Genomic DNA, 20,574 nt, shown 5'->3' with positions numbered 1-20,574 from the left:
GGGTCTGTGGACCCCCAGATGGGCTCAGGGATAGAATGGAGGAGGTCTTTGAACTTGAATCAGAGAAAAAAATCAAATCTTTGTTTTCACTAATCTCTGAATGAAATTTAACAATCCCTTCAATTACAAATAGTGACAACAAATCACAGTAGGATTAGGAGTACCTGTGGCTTAGTGACAAATTGAAATCATGGATATTTTCATATCACTATGCAGTTATTGCCAATAACTTGAAATATCATTCACGTTGCTTTGAAATTATCATAAATATTAGATGTGCTGCTAAATAATGTTATTTAGTATTAATAAAGAATTGCTATATAACAAATTAGGTTATTTAAATATTGATAATATTACTTCATTGTAACTGTGTTTTGTTATAATTCTATTGAAATATTAATTAATTGTATTGAAAACCATCATTTGGAGAATAGGTCTAAAGACTTCACCAAACTGCCAAAGAGGCCAATATTACAAAAATGTTTTCAGAACTTCCTGTTCTAGGATATTGTCATCTCCTCCATGGTCAAAGCTAGGCTGCTGCCATATCTAGTTTTCAATGGGTAGAGGAAGACAAAGGAGAGCATGGAGGAGGTATACCCATGGCCTTAAGGAAAAGGCCAGGCTATAGCACATACTACCTCTGCTTACATTCCATTTCGAAGAACTCAGTCTCATGGCCAAAGACAATGGAGGCTGAGAAACGTAGCGCAACTGGGCTGCCACATGCCCAGCTACGTTTCTGTTACTACTGATGAAGGGGACAGCTAGCAGTCTCTGCACATTGAATCAACAGTGTCTAAGAATGACTGGATATGAGCATAGGAAGACATGGCCAGATTTCTGATTGGTGACACCATTCACAAAAATAGGGAGACAGAGAGCTCATATTGAAAAAGAGAAAACAGTCCACTTGGACATGTTCACTTTGAGATTCCTATATGCATCTGTATATTAATAAACCTGCTCCCCAAGAAAAAAAAATAAAGTAATAAAACCTGTTTGCAGTGTTTGCTGATTTTCATAAGGTAAACAGACTGTAGGGGCTGATTTCAAGCTACCAACAAGATGCCACTGAACTAGGAGTTGGGAAGAGATGTGCATAATGTGTTCTCACAAGCTGGGGTGAGCCAGCTCCAGCCTGTGAGGATTTCCAAGTGAAGACATCCTGAACTCAACAGCTCTGCAAGTAGCCTTACGCCATGAAGCCATAATTCAGTCCTAAGGTAGTTACTTCATATGAGTTGCAGCTGTGTACCACATCGTGTTTAAAACACTTTCATCTTGGACTCCCCAAAAGTTAAATAGATACAAGCTGACCTGCATTCTCTAGCTTTTGTTTTGCAAGAGCAGTCCCTGTTTTTGCTCTGCACCAACCAGATTCAAAGTTGAATTCCTAGTGAATTTACTCACACAGAAGCATTTCACACAATCTGGTCTTCAACAACAATTTGGTAAAGGACAGAGAGGAGGGGCTTTATACTGTGCTCCCCCAAACTACACTATTAACAATGAATGCAATCTTATTTCGGTTCTCCATGGCCATACTAACATGGACATGTGGGGGAGGAACTTCTCTCTCTCCCTCTCCCCCCACCATGCCCTCTTCCTCTCATTCTCTCTCCCTTTCTTCATGCAGTACATAGCCTTGTTGGCTAATCTCATCTTTATTAGATAGGGTAGTTGTGGCAACCCGCGGCCTGAGCAAAACAGGCCTGCAGATCTTTGGTGCACAGTAGTCTGCATGACCCAGGCAGCTAAATGTTTAACCTGTTGTCTTTCTGAGCCAGTAAAGAAAAAAAGGGTAAACTGACCTTAAAATGTAACTTTATGCAAGCAGACAGGAAGAGACAGGCTCTTAGTCTCACAAAAAGAGCAAAATGTAATTGTTCAAGTGTTATTCTAGTCCTTCCTGCACCACCCCCCAGGTCAGAGTAACCTGTTCCTGCATCTATGCTCCCCCCCCCCTTAGGAAGGCCTTTGTCTTAAACCCTTATAAAAGGCTTTCTGTCCTCATTGCATCACTCAGTCGTCTTCCCTGCAAACGTGATGCCTGCCCAGCCTAAGAACCATCATGATCTCTCCATGATTTCTCACCCTGTAAGACCTGAATAAAAGTTCATGTATCAGAAAATGCTTGTTGTCTTCTTTGGCCTCTGGACTGGCATGGCCCTCTTGGGCTGTGACATTTGGTGAGCCAGCCAGGAGAATCAAATAGCCACCAGCTGGAGACTAAGGAAGCCCCAGGCACTGATGACATGAACTTGGGGAGGGGAAAGGAGAAGGTCCTGGGCAGGATACCGGGGAGGCCTGTGATGTCTATGTGGGAAGGGCTGCCCACCCTCCCAGTGGAATGGATGTCTATGTGGGGAGGGGTGGCTACCCTCCTAGATGAGTGGAATCTGCCGAGAGAGTATGGAAATATTTATAACTCTCTGGCTGGACAAACAGCCATCCAGTATCAGGCCACAGGACCACTGGGGATTCAGAAAGAAAAAAAAGGCCACCAGATTGTGGCTGCAGTGGGCTGGCCATTGTTAGAGGCTGTATGCACCACTACTGAGGAAGCTTTAGCAGCTAAGGTGGCCATAAGCCACCTGGGAGGTAAATTAAAGCTAGAAAAAGATATGAGGCTAGCACAAGCAGAATTGAAAGATGCTCTGGATATAGGTTTAGAAATATTGGCATCCCAGCACACTAGATTAAGAGGGCATAAGCTGCCCAAAGAGCAAGTTAGGCATATCCTGGCTTCCCCTGACTGGGACCGTAAAGTGTGGGACACTGTTGATTCCTCTTCAAAAGATGATGAGCCCCTGTCTGACTGGGAAATTGATACTAAGGAAAGTAGGTGTACTCGACTTCTGTTCCAACAAAGGGTTAAAGCAGAGGAAGTTCAGCACCCTGATCCCCCATGGAGGGAAGAGGGTGAGGCAGTAGCAGCAGCTTCTAATCAAAAGTTTTCCTTAGCCAAACTAAGAGATATTAGTAACCAATATTGAAAAAAACCTAGGGAGCCATTAGTGAACTGGTTGCTCCTGTTTAAATGTGTGTTAAACCTTGCTAATATGTTATTTAGAATATTTTTAGATTTTTTTCCAGTCAACCTGTGTTAGGCTTCATGTGGGGAAAACAACAATGGACATTTGCTTTGCTTCCACAAGGATACCTTCAAATGTGGAAACCTCCAGAAGAGCCTGATTGCTCTATCAAGTTCTTGGGTATTGTCTGGTTGGGTAAAACTAAGGCTATTCTTTCAGCTGTTGTTAAAATGCAAAGTTATCCCACATTGCTCACTTCTGAACAGTTGATGGCTTTTCTTGGTTTGTTAAGTTATTGGAAAGTGTTTATACTCTATTTAGTATGAGTTTTAAAACCTTTGTATATCCTAATTAGAAAAGGAAAAGTGTGGTAATGGGATTTTCCACAACAGGCTGTGTTTAAAAAGACTAAGCAAACTATTATGAAAGCACAGACTTTCAGGGGGGGTGGATGCCAATATACCCTGTGATTTGGTTGTGGCCAGTACCAATATTGTCTTTGGGTGTGGTTTGTGGCAAAGGCAATATGCTAAATGTGTACCTATTCGATTCTGGACCCAACTATAGAAGGGCACAGGATTCAGATATCGCCCTTTAAAAGAACAGTTGTGCACAGTTTGTTATCCTGTGTTGCAAATGTTAAAGGTCTAACTCAGGTGCCCAGTGACCTTACAGAAGACCATACCCATATAGATATTCAGATATGGGACACTATAAATGAGCCCCACTTGGGGAGTGCTCAGGTGAGCACACTGACAGAGTGGAAAGTCTGCCTCCTATGATGTGGCATTTTTAACAACTGCTCTCTAAGTATAGAGATGCATGAAAATTTAGGACTGGCCTCCTATGTGAAAGAGCAGCATGACATTTCCTATTGATCCTCCTGAGGTGGCTCCTCCCATGCCCACTGTTGACAGACAAGGAAATACACCTGACTCTGCATGGATTGGCACATGGGCAAGCTGCTACCTGGGCAGCTGTGACTGTTCAGCCCAGTACTGACACCATCTGCTGGGAAGACATCTGGACTGCCTGCCACAAATGTAAGGTAACCGTTTTTCATGTTTCTGCCAACAATGCCAGTTCATTAGCAGGTAACATAGAAGCGGATGCCCTAGCGAAATTCCACAGCCTAACAACAATAATGCATGAAGTGGCTGAATGGCTGTGCCGGAAGACTGGGCACCGAGGACACCAGATTCCTGTCACCTGGTGGCAAGTAAACTATACTGGCCCCTTTCCTCTGTCCAAAGGGACAAAATATGCCTTCACCACCATAGATACAGCTAAACACTTAAAGGATGATGGAAACAATGGACTTGAGGACTGTATCAGCATTAACTTCAAATAAAGGGGCTGGCTGCCTGCAAGCCACAATGGGGCAATGATAATAACTCTCTCTTGCCTGTGCCACAAACACTAGAAATTGGGGAAAATAAGGTCAATTGGCTCTGGTTCTGGCCCATGCAGCCATGCTGGTTGAGGATCCTAAGCCTATGGGTATTAGAATTATGTAAGAAACTAACTGTAGATCTGAAACTGAAGGGCTCCCTGCAGGAGGAGGAAACATGGTATTGAAAACCCCCTCACCTGGAATCCTTTTATCTACTATGAAGACTCAATTTATATATACTCTTAAACCACTCAGCTGTCCAATTTAATGCTTACATGTGTTAATTCTTGTTAAAAAAAAATGTGTTACTATTCAATAATGCAATGACTAAAATGTTTTCAGTATTTAGCCTTCTAACAAGTGTAATGTTATTGGTAATAATGTGTTGTGAAATGCTAAAGAACAATTTCCAGAATTATTTTGATGACTTGAATGTAGAGGGTATAAGGGGTGTCTTTTTATTATTATTATTATTGAAAGAAAAGGAAGTCATTTTTTCCTAAATGACTGGTTATATCAGAATAAAAAAATAGGAACAAAACCTAAATAGGTGTGAAAAGTTGCAGAAATTTGGTAGGGGGAAGTTTGTTTCTGTGGTCAAGGTTGAGAAAATAGTAAAACTAGATATAGAATAAAGCAAAACGCCTGGTAGTGTTATACTTTAGCTAATTTTAGCCCAGGCAGTAATTGTGCTAAATGATAAAACTCATTAACCTGGTCATAGCACCATTTGCTAATAGGTTTATTATCTCTCTATACCAGTGTATTATTACTATGTTGTTTATTCTATTGTTGTTGTGAATTATAGATGTAAAGTCTCTCCTATGGTCAATGCAAAAAAAAGGGTAAATTGACCTTAAAATGTTACTTTATGCAAGCAGGCAGGAAGAGAGAGGCTCTTAGTCTCACAAAAAGAGCAAAATGTAATTGTTCAAGTGTTATTCTAGTCCTTCCTGCACCACCGGCCAGGTCAGAATGACCTATTCCTGCATCTATGTTCCCCCCACCCTTAGGAAGGCCTTTGTCTTAAACCCTTATAAAAGGCTTTCTGTCCTCTTTGCATCACTCAGTCGTCTTCCCTGCGAATGCAATGCCTGCCCCGCCTGAGAGAGCTGTCGTGATCTCTCCATGACTTCTCACCCTGTAAATAAGCCCTGAATAAAAGTTCATGCATCAGAAAATGCTTGTTGTCTTCTTTGGCCTCTGGACTGGTATGCCCCTCTTGGGCTATGACAGTTAGTTCTGAACTTTCTACTTCCAAATTTTGAACTTAGTGCTTGTTAGGTTCAGAGCCATTCAAGAATTCATACAATGCAGCGAGTCAAAGTTTAAGTATAAAGTTTAAGATTTATTAGAGGAAGAAAGCAGGTGGGAGCCAGCAGAAAAGAAGGAAAAGATAATGGCTCCTGCTCTCTATCTGAGAGCAGCATTCTTTAACGAAAAAAGGAACCCACATTTGGGTAGGGTGTCTGCTGTGATTTTCTGTGCCTCGATTGAGTAAATGCCTATATAGTTTTGGGCTGATTGGTTGGTAGAATTCTGAGACAATATTCTTTTTAGGAAAGCAGCTGTATTATGTAACTGGGGAGAGCAGGTCTTTTTGGTTGTTTATTTTATGGGCATATCTGTCCTTGCCTTACCCACCTTTGAGGGGCCACTGGGACAGCCTTGAACAGCTTTGAACAGTCTTCATTCTTTAGTTTATGGGGCACCTGTTTCCTGTGAGATAAGCTGCGGGGCCTCTGAGTTAGAAACTCCTTCTACATGTTAGTTTCTTCTTCTGGGATCTAACATTCCTGCCTTTTGCTTCTAATAAAAATTGGCACAGGTCTGGCTGCATTAGGGTTAAGGCTTTAACTTAGCTCAAGGCAACTTTTTGCAGGGGTGGGAGCGTTGTTTTTCTCTTTGACTGCTTCTGGCTGGGTGGGGTCATAGTTGGGGGTAGTTGCCTTGAACTAAGCTTTAGCATTATTAAATTGATATTTGGATATTTTCTGCTGGAACTGGCTGTGGCAGGAGCAGACCTTCAAATTTTTGTTGTAGCAGGAGAATGTTTTTGGAATTTTGCTGGTAAGTTATGGCTGCTATTGACCTATTGATAAATTTAATCAGACATTGTAAGAGGCAAGGAGCAAAAAGAAAAATTAATATAAGGATAATTAATGGCCCAATAAGGGGGAGTAGAATAGCTCATACAGGCATGGAGAAGAATGAAGGAAAATTTGATAGAAAGTTTTTTCACTAGGTAGAAGAGAGAAAGCTGTTTGGTTAGCATTTTCTTGTTATTTTTAGTTTTTTTCTTATTTAGGCTTGCTTTTTAAGGTTTTGATTATGAGACTATATACATCCCTCATATTTTACCACTGGCAATGCTGGGAAAGTTTTTGGTAGCAGAGAATAAGTTTTTGTTGTTGAGCTAATGAATGCTTAAGTTTTTCCTGAGCCACATTGGGTGTTAAGTTTACGGTACCATGCATGCTGTCTCCTCAGAAGAGCAGGCTTTAGTGTTAATTATTAACTGCTTTTAGGTTTCAACCACATCACACTGGCAATTACAGGCTCGGAAGGTGTCTTCTTGGTACAGTTGTTGTAGCACTGCATCGTTGGTCTTCTGGGAAACAGGACGGTGGGCTTCAGGGTTCCATTGGGCTGTTTTATAGTGCCCTCTGATGCTATGCAGCAGAGTTAGTCTGGAGGCAGTGTTCACTGAAAAGCCAAAGTGATCGAGTCTTTTCTGGCAGGCAGAGGCAAAGGTGTTTGTAGTAAAAGGTGTTTGCGGTAACAGCAGGTTCTCATTTACTTCTGGAGCACGTTCATGTGATGTGGTTGACACCCTTACAGCTTTAGGGACCACAGAAATGGGTCTTACCAATAACTCTGATGGGGAGAGAGCATGCAGGCATAGTACTAGGAGCTTGGTTTAAATGTGCAAGCACTTTACATTTTTACTAGGGTTTAGATAATGGGTAGAACATAATTTATATACTTGCCTTGCTTCTTTTTTAAAAAGTTTTCCTTTGTTATAGCTGAAGATGAAGCTTTGACTTGTAGCTAACTGTAAGCTCTTTTAGAGAAGGATTAGAGTAAAACAATGTAATTTACAAGGACATTTGGCCTTTTTGTTTTTGTGACAGGTAACACTTTAAAATAACTGAAATTACAATTAACATTACTATATCGTTGTTTGATGTTATGCACATCAGTAACCACAAGAAGTTAGAAGTTTTTAATTCTTATAATATTGTCTACACATTTCTTGTGCAATTTATAATATATTATATGAATTTAATTATTTTTAGTAGTTTATTTACATATATATATTTATATATATATATATTTTTTTTTTCCCAAGGTAAAAGAACAAATTCTTTGTAACTGTTGGGAATAAAAAGATACTGTTTAAGGTTTGACCTTGAGAAAGTAAAATGTTAAAAGTTATTAGGTTTGAAGCAGTATTTATTTATTTATTTATTTATTTATTTTTAATCAAAGTTAAGGAAAAGACTTAGCTTCTTTAAAAGTGAGAAGACAATATTTTTAAACAACCAAGGACACGATAGAGTTAACATAGAGTGTAATAAATTATTTTGATAGAATAGATTTTTTGCCTTTTACATTGATTAATATTTTACTAAAAAAAAAGATAATATAGGTTTAAACTTGTTAGAATATTGCTAAATAATTAAAACATTTTAGTTAATGCTCCTTGAAATAGTAATAAACAATTTTTGGCAAGCGTTAATGGAATGTATAGGTGTTACATTGTTTTTCTTAAAAAAAACACACAATGATTTAACTTTGCAAGAATTTTGAAATTTGTGAAAGTATTTTGTTTTCTTAGTTTTGTTAAATTTTTATAGCCTATTGGCTTTATGAATATGTTGATTACTATAATACTGAACAAGGGTGCAGTTATGAATAAGATTTATAATTTTGTATAACAATTATTAAATTAGAGTATTTGAGAGGGTTTTGCTATTTGCCATTTTATGGCTGCTTTTTATGCCCACCTTTGGTGTGCTTTAAGGTAGCTTCCTTGGTAGGTTTGGGACATATCAGGAGGATATGGGTTAAAGCTTTTGCTTTGTGATTACAAGGAGAAGTTTTTTTTAATTTAATTATTTTGCAAAGTATTCTCTTATTATTATTTTTAATGTAATGTGTTAATACTGTTAAATATTTGAGGTTTGATGTCAAGCTGAAGTGAAGATATTAAGTTTTCTCTATATATTCCAGGTTTATTACAGTGGTTACTAAGTAATTGATGGATATATGTATTTGAGGTATGGATAACTTAGAAAACAAATAATATTTTTATACATTTACAAAGTTTTATTTAATATAAAATGAGTAAACATAGTTTTATTTGTTGGCTAAACAAGGCTGTTAGAGGGACTTTGTGTTAGTGTTACAGGTTTGTTTGTTACACTTTAAACCTATGGTTTTTATTAGAAAAGGCCTGAGCCTTATTAGGTTGTCATTTAGCCAGTTTGGGATTTATTAAGTAACCTCCCATTCAAATAAGAGTATAGGGACAGACAAAAATTTAAAAGTAAAGAGTGCTTAGTAGAAGAATTTAAATAAACAATCAAGGACATAATAATGTCAACATAAAGTGCAAGAAGTTATTTTGATAAAAGAGACTTTTTGCTTCTTATGCTGATTACCTAGAAAAACACTTTTACAATCTTTTATTAAGAAATAACACCTCAGTAATTTAAGGAAACTTTTTCTTTACTAAAAGCAGCAGGAGACCTTAACGTGAGGAGCTTGCAGTACAGTGAGGAATGTTTATATTGTATGAATTATTAGGTACATACTTACAACACTGATATTAATTACTGCTTTGGGTGGTGGCCAAAATATTTAATGCTATTTTGTTTTATAAAACTACTTTTTTCTTTAAGTTGTGAGGCTCTGTTTTTAAGCAATGTAATTACTAGTTTTTACCATTTTTTAACTTTGACCACATAAATAATTGTTTTCACAAACTTTTTACAGCCTTCTGTATCTATCTTTCAACCTTGACTACAGAAATAAATTTTCCACTCGACAAACCTTCTACAACTTTCTGTATTCATCTAAGCTTTATCTCACATTCCTATCCTTAAACAATTAGTCATTTAGGACAAAGCTACTTGCCTTTTTCCCTTAATTAGAAAAACATTCTTTATACCTTCTATACAACATGCTATTACCATTAAAATCAAACTTGTTAGAATGATGCTAAATATTTTTAAACATTTTAGTTAGTGCATTTTGAAACAGTAATAAACAATCTTTTGGCTTTTTTGAAAATATTTACTGCTTTTAACTGTTTAGCTTTTGTTGAAGTACAAACTTTTAATACAGGACTTGGAGGATATGAATCATTTGTCCTAGTTATTATATTAAGACTTTTACTTTTTATTATTTAGAAATTGTATTTTAGTGTTTTAGGCTGAAATTTTGTTAAATATGCTTTTATATTAGAAGGAATAACTGTTTTTTTTACCATGATAACACAAATCATTAGTTGGCATATGAGAATAACAAGACTTCTTAGCTGTTTGATTTTTACAGAAAGAGGGAGTTAAAGTTCTTATTATCAGATTCTTTAGTAGAGATATTATTTTATGACATTGGTTTGACAATTTGCACTTTTGCTGTTTTTAAATTGCATTAGTTACTTTTGATGTCTTTCTAGCAATTTTAGGTTTTTGCAAGGACCCTTTTGATGAAGTCTTTTGTCTTTTTAATTTTAAAAACTGATAGGCTAGCACATTTACATTATTATTTTTTTATTTAATTGCTTTGGAAGTTTTGATATTAAAGCAGAGGTGGAAGTCCACATTTTTTTTAAACTGTAACTTTTCTTTTAACTTACAGATTTCTTTGTCTTTCTTGAGACAGTTTGCTGTAGCTAGCCATACCACACATAAAGGCTAGCTGGCTGCAGCTATCGCTCATTAACAATTTTAATGATACTTTCTAAATTTAGACTAATTATTAAGAATAGTTTTTAAGAAAGATATAGCTGGCATATTTTAAGAGTTCCCCACAGCTGAGCAATAGCAAAAGAAATTATAAAGACAAAACATAGGAGTAGAAACTGTTTAAATGTAACTGGTTTTTTACACAAATGCAAATCGTGCAAACTGCACAAAATTTAAAAGGAGAACTACAAATTTGTGTTTGTATGGACGACTTTTGGATTAACTTAATTAGCCTTAGTACACAATAGACTAATTGAAACAAAAGAAAGTAAAGTGAAGACAATAAACAAAAAATTGCACACTTACCCAGCACTGGGAAAGTTTTAATTGCCACGTTACCTTAACTCAGATGCATTTGGTGTTTGTCTGCAGTGGGCGCTTCCCCTGTACTTCTTAGTCCCAGTACTGTAGGAAAAATTTCTGGACAGCTGAGGGGAGCTTTACAGCCTATGAGACATGGATTAGGGCATTTGAAAACACGGTTTTAAATAGTTAGGCTTACCTGATGTTTTATGAAATAGAGAAATAAGTTTTCCTTTTGTTAGGGGAGAGGGAAATTTTTAAGTAAGTGACTTGTGGCTTAGAAAATTGTTTCCACTTTTGGAAACTTTAAATTCTTTCTGTTGGAGGTAGTTAAGGAGAGAGGCTATTTTTGCAGTAAGGTTTTAGGGGAGCTGCATAGTAGGTTATTTACATATTGAAGCAGCTTACTGGGATGTAAATTTAGTGTTTGTAAATCAGGTTAAACATTGTTAGGGATGGGGGTAGGTTTGGGAAAGGAAGGGGTTAATAGTAAACCAGCAGGAGAATGTAACTTGAGGAGTTTTTGCCTTATTCATTTATTTTCTGGTTGCACCAGGCACACATTCCAGACTTGCATTGTAACCCCCTGCCCGGGAGAGGAGGGCTGAGTGGGAGATGGGGGGAGAGGTGCGTGGATGGCCAACAAACTGCCCATGGGCAGGGTGAGGTGGGGGGGCCGCGACGGGATGAGAAGGGAGAGGAAGGGGTTAAAGATGAGGAGAGGGGAGAGAAAGGGGTTAAGGGTGAGGGAAGGGGAGTGGAAGGGGTTGCAGAGGAATTGGGAGGGGAGTATAGTTATGAGGGGGATGGTTTGCAAGGTTAAAGAAGCCAATGCTGTTTAAAGGCTTTTCAGGGTTAACTTTTGTAGAAAGGAAAGCAGAAGACTTAGAAGGCTTTTTTTTTGTGAAGGAGGAGGATTTGGTAGAAGACGACAGAGTGGCATAAACGTAGCCAGGACGGAACAGTTTAAGATTAGAAGCTACAGACCACTAGTCATTGTGCCAAATAAAATTATTAAGTTCAGTGAGAATTTGCCAATCAAAAGTGCCATTTTCTGGCCAACATTTTTGTTGTTCTAAAGGATATTGCGGCCAAATTGTATTACAAAAGTGGATGAGTTTTTTTTGCTTCTATTTCCCCTTTTAATTGAAGTTTACTAAGATTGCAGATTAAATATCTGAGGGGAGTAGATGTAGGAGGAAATTCAGTTTTGGAGCCACTGAAAAGTGACTGTATATTACCCATGATTATTTAAGAAATTTGAAAGGCTTGAGGTTTGTTAGGGAATTTTGCTCATTAGAGGCTTATGGAGATCGCCTGTGGGAGACTCACGTCCCCCACCCCCCACCGCTCCTTTAGAGACTTAACAGTTTCCCTGTAGGAACTTTTGCTCATCAGAGGCTTACGGAGATCCCCCGTGAGACCCCCACAGTCCCCCTGCTCCTTTAGAGGCTTACAGAGGCCACCCAAAATGTTGCTCAAGTAAGACCAATGGCCCAGATCCACACGACTGCCACAACAACAAAGCAGGGGTTCCCAGTTTGTCATTGAGGGTCAGGAAATGCATGCAGTCTTTCACCCAAGGTGTCCCCCAGGTTACTTTGACTGCTGCAATGGGGAAAGATGCTCCTGCATCAGAGAGTTTTGACTTAGTGCTCAGGTTTTCCTAGGCTTATGAAGCTGGGCGTCGCATTAAAGCGAGCCAAGGCACCACCCGGAGGTGGGCCGGGGTGTCCCCAGGACACCGAACAAAACTCTCGAGAGGGGATCTGGGCAGAAAGACATCACTTACCTCGCTAGGGCTGAATTAGTTGTAGATATTTGAGAGCTGTGAGGGTGAGCTGGCATCACGTCAAGGTGGTCTGAGTTGATGGACTCAAGCCGCTGAATGCATGGAAACCTGAACGGCTATGTAGTTTAGGGAATGGAGTCAACTGGGAGGCTGCCCCATTGCCCTGAGGGGCCAGGAAATTTAAATCCCAGTCAAACCTGCATCCCGGGTTTCGGCACCATATGTAGGTTCGGAGCTGTTCAAGAATTCATACAATGCAGAGAGTCAAAGTTTAAGTATAAAGTTTAAGATTTATTAGAGGAAGAAAGCAGGTGGGAGCCAGCAGAAAAGAAGGAAAAGATAATGGCTCCTGCTCTCTATCTGAGAGCAGCATTCTTTAATGAAAAAAGGAAACCACATTGGGTAGGGTATCTGCTTTGATGTTCTGTGCCTCGATTGAGTATGTGCCTATCTAGTTTTGGGCTGATTGGTCAGTAGAATTCTGAGACAATATTCTTTTTAGGAAAGCAGCTGCATTATCTAACTGGGGAGAGCAGGCCTTTTTGGTTGTTTATTTTATGGGCATATCTGTCCTTGCATTACCCACCTTTGAGGGGCCACTGGGACAGCCTTGAACAGCTTTGAACAGCCTTCATTCTTTAGTTTATGGGGCACCTGTTTTCTGTGAAATAAGCTGCGAGGTCCCTGAGTTAGAAACTCCTTCTACATGTTAGTTTCTTCTTCTGGGATGTAACAGTACTCAGTCAAACAAAAGCTCTCCCCCACCCCACCCCCAGTCAAACAGCACCACTTTCTTTAAGGGTATTTCACAGATTATCTTGGTAACATAACCATATTCTTGCTTATTCTTCCCTAAAAGATATTCTGATGAAATAGTTTTCTGCTTCTCATGCAATTGTGGTAAGTGTTGTCTCACAGAAAATACAGAGCACAGTGAAAGAATACGTGGGGCTTATGACCCTCCTCCCAGAAGGGGAGGTCATGGAAGGAGAGCAACAATCTAAACTGCACTTGGATACAGAGTAGTCAGTAGGTGGGCAGAGACGTCTGGATGAGGGAAAGAGGAGCGTGGTTCACCAAAGAGGAACAGCATCCCAGAGAATAAAGTATGAGTTAAAAATAAAAGATGAGGTGAGTACGGTTGATTCAACTCACACATGAGTCCTTCTCTTGTGTCGTCTCTCCTAGGACACTCATCATGTTCTCAAATACGACACTTCAGAAAACGCTGGTGATGTTGATGTCTTTATTGGTGATTGCCTGGATTTATTTTATAATTTATCCACAATCTGCAAAGGTAGGGATATTGTTCTCCCATTTGGCTCAAAGCTCCTACCTGGGCAACCCGTCTCAAGACAATCTTGGCCAGTCAACCGTTCCCCTTCTTTCTGACTCTAACCCTGCTCTGCCTTCTCTCTTTCTCCACTGCATTTCTCAGAGGAATTGTGGACACTGGCCATCTCCATTTCCTCACCTCCTATTCATCCTCCATCCAGTCTAATCAGGATTCTACCTCCAAGATAGTGTTAAGGCCACTAATAACTTCCTTGTCACTAAATTCAAGTGCATATTATTACTTGGATGCATAATCCAGTCCATCTTTATTTTGTATATTATTTCTTTGGTTATACAAAAGTTATTTTGAAGTAACTCAACTGCCCTTTTTATTTTTGGATGTCAAGTCCTAATTAGTAGAAGTTTTTCCCACTCTGAGATTACAGAGGAATTAGCCCATATGTTCTTATTTTTTTGCTTGTATCACTCCATTGTTTGTATTTAAATATCTGATCCATTTGGAATTTATTCTGCTGAATGGTATGAGGTAAGGATCTAATTTTACCTTTTTTCTATATAGTTGTCCAGTTATCCCAGTCCCCACTGATTTGAGTGCTGTCTCTATCAAATACTAAATTTACATATATAATGAGATCCATTTCTGATTTTCTATTCTGTTCCATTGTCTTTTTAATTCATGTGTCAATACCACACTTTAATTATAGAGACTTTACAGGTAAGTTTTACTATCTAGTAGAGCTAACCACTACCCACACCCATCACCCCTGCTTTTTTTTAATACCCCAAGGTGTTTTTGGCTATTCTTTCTTATTTTTTTTCCAAGTGAACTTTACAGTTGACCTAACTCCAGAAAATATTGATGATACTTTTACTGTGACTGTATTGAATGTATAACAACTTAGAAAGCGACAACATCCAACAACATGATTTCCTTTCCATTTGTTCAACTCCAATTTTGTTTTCCTCAGTAGTGTTTTGTGAGTTTTCCTCATGTATGTCTTGGACACTTCCTAACTTCATGTTAAGGATATACCCAAGTATTTTATTGTCTTTTTTCTATCACACATGGGGTCATCTCTTCTATTATATCTTCTCTCTGGATTTTGTCTGTATATACAAAGGCTCTTGATTCTTATATATTAATTTTATAACCTGCTCTTTCACTAAATTCTTATATTGTTTGTAGTCATTTTCCATTGATACATTGGGGTTTTCCATATATATAACCAGCCCATCTAAAAACAGAGATTATTTAAACCCTTTTCATTTCCAATTCTTTTGTCTTGAATTGTTTTCTCTTGTCCAACTGCATTCATTAATACTTCCAAACAAAAGTTAAATAGTAGTAGAATCCCGGGCATCCTTGTTTTGTTCCTGAGTTTAGTGGGACAGTCTCCAGTGTTTCCCCTTAAGTAAGATGCAGGCTTTTTTGCTAAACTATATGTTTTAGTTTGCTAAAGCTGACAAAATGCAATATACCGGAAATGGGTTGGCTTTTACAATGGGTATTTATTAACTTATGGTTTACAGTTCTTAGTTTGTGAAAATATCCAACTCAGGGCATCAACAGTACAATACCTAGACTCTGAAGACAGGCTGCCTGCATCTGGGGCTCCCCTGTCACATGGGAAGGCACATGGCGACCTCTGCTGGTCCTTCGCTCCTGTGTTTCATTGCTTTCAGCTTCTGGCTTCAGTGGCCCCCTCTCTGTCTACTGTGTGTCCTCTCGTAGCTCCTCTGAGGCTTTTTTCTGTCTTTTATCCTCTTATAAAGAATTCCAGTAAAAGGATTAAGACCCACCTTGAATGAGGTGGGTCACATCTCAATTGAAATAACCTAATCAAAAGGTCCCACATACAATAGGTCTACACCCACAGGAATGGATAAAAGAACATGATCATTTCTGGAGTACATACAGCTTCAAACCATCATGCTATATATATTACATGGAGAGAATAGCCATATACTCCTTTTTGCTGTGTGCTCATAACATGAATCAGGGCTAATTTTGTCAAGGTTCTTTTCTGCATTCCTGGAACAAAACTCATGAGCCATGATACATTACTTTTTCTAATTTTCATTTAGATTCTGTTTGCTTGTATTTTATTTAAGATTTCTGCATCAATATTTATAAAAGAGATCAATCCATAGTTTTATTTTTCAGCACAATCTATCAGGCTTTGAGAGATATATTATATTTCATAAGATTAACTTAGGAGTTTCTGTTTTTGTTTTTGGAAGCACTCTAAAATTGTTTAAGTAGTATTGAGATTGACTGGTCTTTAAAGTTTGGTAGAATTTCTCTGTGAAGCCATCTGGCTTGTGCTTTTCTATGGGAGTGCTCTTTTACTTTTTTCTCTGAATCTTTTCCTATGATAATCAACTGTTTAGATTCTGTCTCTACTTGGGTTAATTTTGGAAGGTTGTATTTTCTTAATTATTCATTTTATCTACCTTTTCAAATGCTTAGAATTGTGAAAAATAGTCTTGTGACTTTTTAAATTCTCCCTCTTTTGATGTTTCCCTCTTATAATTTCTATTTTTATGTATTAATGGATTTTTTCCTTTTGTATTGATTAGGTTAGCTAATCAATAGCTAGCTTGCCTTTTGTTCGTTTGCTTATTCTTTGGTTGTTTATTCTATCATTTTTCTATTTTAAGGAACTAGTTTTACTTTTAGCTTTATATCAATTCTTTCTGCTTTTTAAAAATTTACTTTGTTCTCCTTTGAACTGTTTTAGCTAGGTATTTGATTTATTTTCTTTTTTGTTTCTTATTGATATCAGTATTTAGGGCTACACATTTTTTTAATTGTTTTAGCTATATCTCATAGATTCTGGAATAATGTGTTTTAATTATGGTTAAGTATGGTTCATTTGGTATTCTTCTTTTTTATTATTATTTTTATTTTTTTTACATTTTTTATTGATATTGTTCATATACCATACAATTATCCAAAGATCCAAAGTGTACAATCAGTTGCCCCCAGTACCATCATACAGCTGTGCATCCATCAATGAATTTTTTTTTCAATTTTTAGAACATTTTCATTACCCCAGAAAAGAAATAAAGACAAAAAAAGGAAACTCAAATCCTCCCATACCTCTAACCACCCTCCACCATTATTGACTCATAGTATTGGTATGGTACATGTGTTACTGTTGATGAAAGAATGTTAAGATACTACTAACTGTATATAGTTTGCAATAGGTATATTTTTCCCTATATGCCCCTCTATTATTAACTTCTAGTTATAGTGTCATACATTTGTTCTAGTTCATGAAATAGATTTCTAATATTTGTACAGTTAATCACAGACATTGCCCACCACAAGGTTCACTGTTTTATACATTCCCATCTTTTAACCTCCAACTTTCCTTCTGGTGATATACATGACTCTGAGCTTCCCCTTTCCAACACATTCATGCACCATTCAGTACTGTTAGTTATTCTCACAATGTGCTACTGTCATTTCTGTCCATTTCTAAACATTTAAGTTCAACCTAGTTGAACATTCTGCTCATAATAAGCAATTGTTCCCCATTCTTTAGCCCTGTTCTGTATCCTGGTAATTTATATTTTGTGTCTAGGAGTTTACATATTATAATTAGTTCATATCAGTGAGACCCTACAATATTTGTCCTTATGTGTCTGTCTTATTTCACTCAATATAGTGCCCTCAAGCTTTCTTCATCAGCCCATTTTTAAGACAGTTTTGTTCACACACCATACATTCCATCATGAATAAACAATTGATGGTTCCCTGTATAGTCATGCATTTGTGTATTCACCACCATCACCACCATCTATATAAGGACATATCCATTTCTTCCACAAAGCAGGAGGAAGAGTCAAAGAAGGTAGAGGGACAAAAGAAAAAGAAAAAAGAAAGAGAAAGAAAAAAATGACAAAAGGAAAGATTGCATTAAACTAAAGTATAATAAAGAGTCAAACAACATTACCAATGCCAAGAGTCCCATACGCCTCCCATATGTCTACCCCCCATATGCATTTAGCTTTGGTGAATTGCCTTTGTTACATTAAAGGAAGCATAATACAATGTTTCTGTTAATTATGGTCTCTAGTTTGCATTGATTGTATTTTTCCCCAAAACATCCTTATTTTTATCACCTTGCAAGGTTGACATTCATTTGTTCTCTCTCATGAAAAAAAAAACATTTGTACATTTTATCACAATTGTTGAGCACTCTAGGTTTCACTGAGTTATACAGTCCCAGTCTTTATCTTTCCTCTTTCCTTCTGGTGTCCCACATGCTCCTAATCCTCCTCTTTCAACCATACTCACAGTCATCCCTGCTCAGTGTACCTACACTGCTGTGCTACCATCACCCAAAATTGTGTTTCAAACCTCTTACTCCTGTCTTTTCCTATCTGTCTGTAGTGCTCCCTTTAGTATTTCCCATAGAGCAGGTATCCTGTTCACAAACTCTATCATTGTCTGTTTGCCAGAGAATATTTTAAGCTCTCCCTCATATTCGAAGGACAGCTTGGCCGGATACAGGATTCTTGGTTGGTGTTTTTTCTCTTTCAGTATCTTAAATGTATCACACCACTTCCTTCTTGCCTCCATGGTCTCCGCTGAGAAATCCACACACCTTCCTATCAAGCTTCCCTTCTATGCCATGTATCCCCTCATTCTTGCTGCTCTCGGGATTCTCTCCTTGTCCTCAATGTATTAAGTGTCTTGGTGCAGGCCCATTCCGATCTATTCTTCCTGGATCTGTAATTTCACATCCTTCACAAGAGATGGGAAACCCTCAGTGATCATTTCCTCCATCACTGCCTCTGCTCCCTTTCCTTTCTCCTCTCCTTCTGGAACACCACGAAATGTACATTCAAGTGTTTCATGTTGTCATTTAATTTCCTGAGACGTTGCTCATATTTTTCCACTCTTTTCCCCATCTGCCCTTTCGTGTGTAAGATTTCAGGTGTCTTGTTCTCCAGTTCCTGAGTTTTTTCCTCTGCCTCTTGAGATCTGCTGTTGTATGTCTCCACTGTGTCCCTCATCTCCTGTGTTATGCCCTTCATTTCCATAGATTCTATCAGTTGTTTTTTTGAACTTTTAATTTCTACCTTATGTACACCCAGTGTTTTCATTATATGCTTCATCTCTTTTGCCATATCTTCCCTAAACTTTTTGAATTGATCCAGCATTAGTTGTTTCAATTCTTGTATCTCAGTTGAAGTGTAAGTTTGTTCCCTTGACTGGGCCATGCCTTTGTCTTTCTTAGTGTAGGTTGTAGTTTTCTGTTGTCTAGGCATCTGGTTGCCTTGGTTACCCTAATCAGGTTTTCCCAGACCAGAACTGGCTCAGGTCCCAGAAGGAGAAAATATTCAGCACCAGGTTTCCCTGAGGCTGTATCTTAGAAGACTGAGACACCCTGTGAGGCCTCAAGCTGCTGTGCTTTTCCTAACCTGCCCAGCAGGTGGTGCCTGTCAGCCTGCCACTCCCAACTGGTATAAGTAGGTGTGGCCTACTTAATTCTCACTTTAAGTTGTTTCTGGTTTGATTGTTTTCCCCCGAGCCCTGGGGTCTGGTTCTGAATGCAAGGCAGGTAGTAGAGCTGGGCACCACCTCTTTCCTCTTAAGGAATACACACACACCCCTAGGTAGTTTTCATCTGCATTTAAATAGGTTCTTTGTCTCTCTGACTCTGCTATCTCTACCCTTGTCTGAGTCTGAGCACTGCTAACTGAAAATGGCTGAGGCTTTCTCCACTGCAGAGCACTGTGAACTGAAAATGGATGAGGCTTTCTCCACTGAGCCACTCAGGTTGAGAGAAAAAGGGAAAGAAAGCCCCCTTTCAAGGCCAGTCCATGGCCCTCAGTTTCACCCATTGGCCAGAGATAGCACCTGGTATTCTGGGCTCCCCTTCCTGAGACAGAGAAGTCCCCTGGCTCTTCAAGGTCAGTTGTCCCTAAAAGCCTCTGCTTGTTGGGGGTTTACAACTTGCATTGAGCAGTCCAAGTTTGACAATGAAAACCACAGTTGGAGCTGGACTGAGTTATTCCCTTGTTCAGAGAGTGCGGCCCTGTATCACAGCAAGGCTTTAAAGTTCAGGCTGCCATGTGGGAGGGGGCTTCCAGCTCGGGTCCACAGTTTCTTCTCACAGATTCCACGCTGCGATCTCAGGCATTCCTCCCAATCCAGGTTGGTGTATGATGTGTGGACAGTCACAGTTGTCCCCCAGCAGTTATTCCAGATCATTTACTAGTTGTTCTTTGTTGTTTATTAGTTGCTCCAAAGGGACTAACTAACTTCCACTCCTCTCTATGCCGCCATCATCTTCCATCTCTATTGGGTTGCTTTTTAATCTGGTATTATTCTTAATTCAAGAGTTTAAAAACTATTCTTTTCATGTCCAGACAAAATGGTATTTTTTGTTTTTCAGCATATTTTTATGAAATTTCTATGAGATGTCTGCATTATAATCAAAGAATACTGTTTTTATTATTTCTATTGATTAGTATTTATCGAGGTTTTCTTTGTGACCTGCAAAAGTTTCATATGTTCTTAAAATGAAAGTGTGTTTTTTATTATTGGAATTCAGAATGCAGTGTATATCTATAAGATCTGCTTTACTGGCTGTGCTATTTAGGTCTTCCATAGCCTTACTAAATTTTTATTTATTTCATATATCTTAGATAAATTGCATATTAAACACACATATCATTCATGTGAATTTTTCTATGTCTCCTTGAATCTCCTATATTTTCTGCTTTATAAATGTATTGCTTCTTGGGTTCATAAATATT

General features: G+C 38.3%; 1 protein-coding gene across 2 annotated transcripts in view; it reads left to right on the top strand.

The window, feature by feature from the left end:
• The first annotated feature begins 4,050 nt into the window (after positions 1-4,050).
• The window catches only part of NXPE1 (neurexophilin and PC-esterase domain family member 1), a 32,002-nt gene continuing 15,478 nt past the window's right edge, over positions 4,051-20,574 (top strand). The window contains exons 1-2 of one of the 2 annotated variants that reach the window (XM_037841517.1): positions 4,051-4,086; positions 13,690-13,798. In XM_037841517.1, coding sequence (XP_037697445.1) covers positions 13,700-13,798 — 99 coding nt within the window. In that variant the 5' untranslated portion in view covers positions 4,051-4,086; positions 13,690-13,699. Of the gene's footprint in view, positions 4,087-6,365; positions 6,502-13,689; positions 13,799-20,574 lie in introns of those variants that run through there. The other variant, XM_037841516.1, reaches the window with a different exon arrangement.

The sequence above is a fragment of the Choloepus didactylus genome, chromosome 6 (assembly GCF_015220235.1).
Source record: "Choloepus didactylus isolate mChoDid1 chromosome 6, mChoDid1.pri, whole genome shotgun sequence".
Classification (NCBI taxonomy): Eukaryota; Metazoa; Chordata; class Mammalia; order Pilosa; family Megalonychidae; genus Choloepus; species Choloepus didactylus.
The sequence above is the reverse complement of the archived record's forward strand: the minus strand, read 5'-3'. Positions and strand labels throughout refer to the sequence as shown.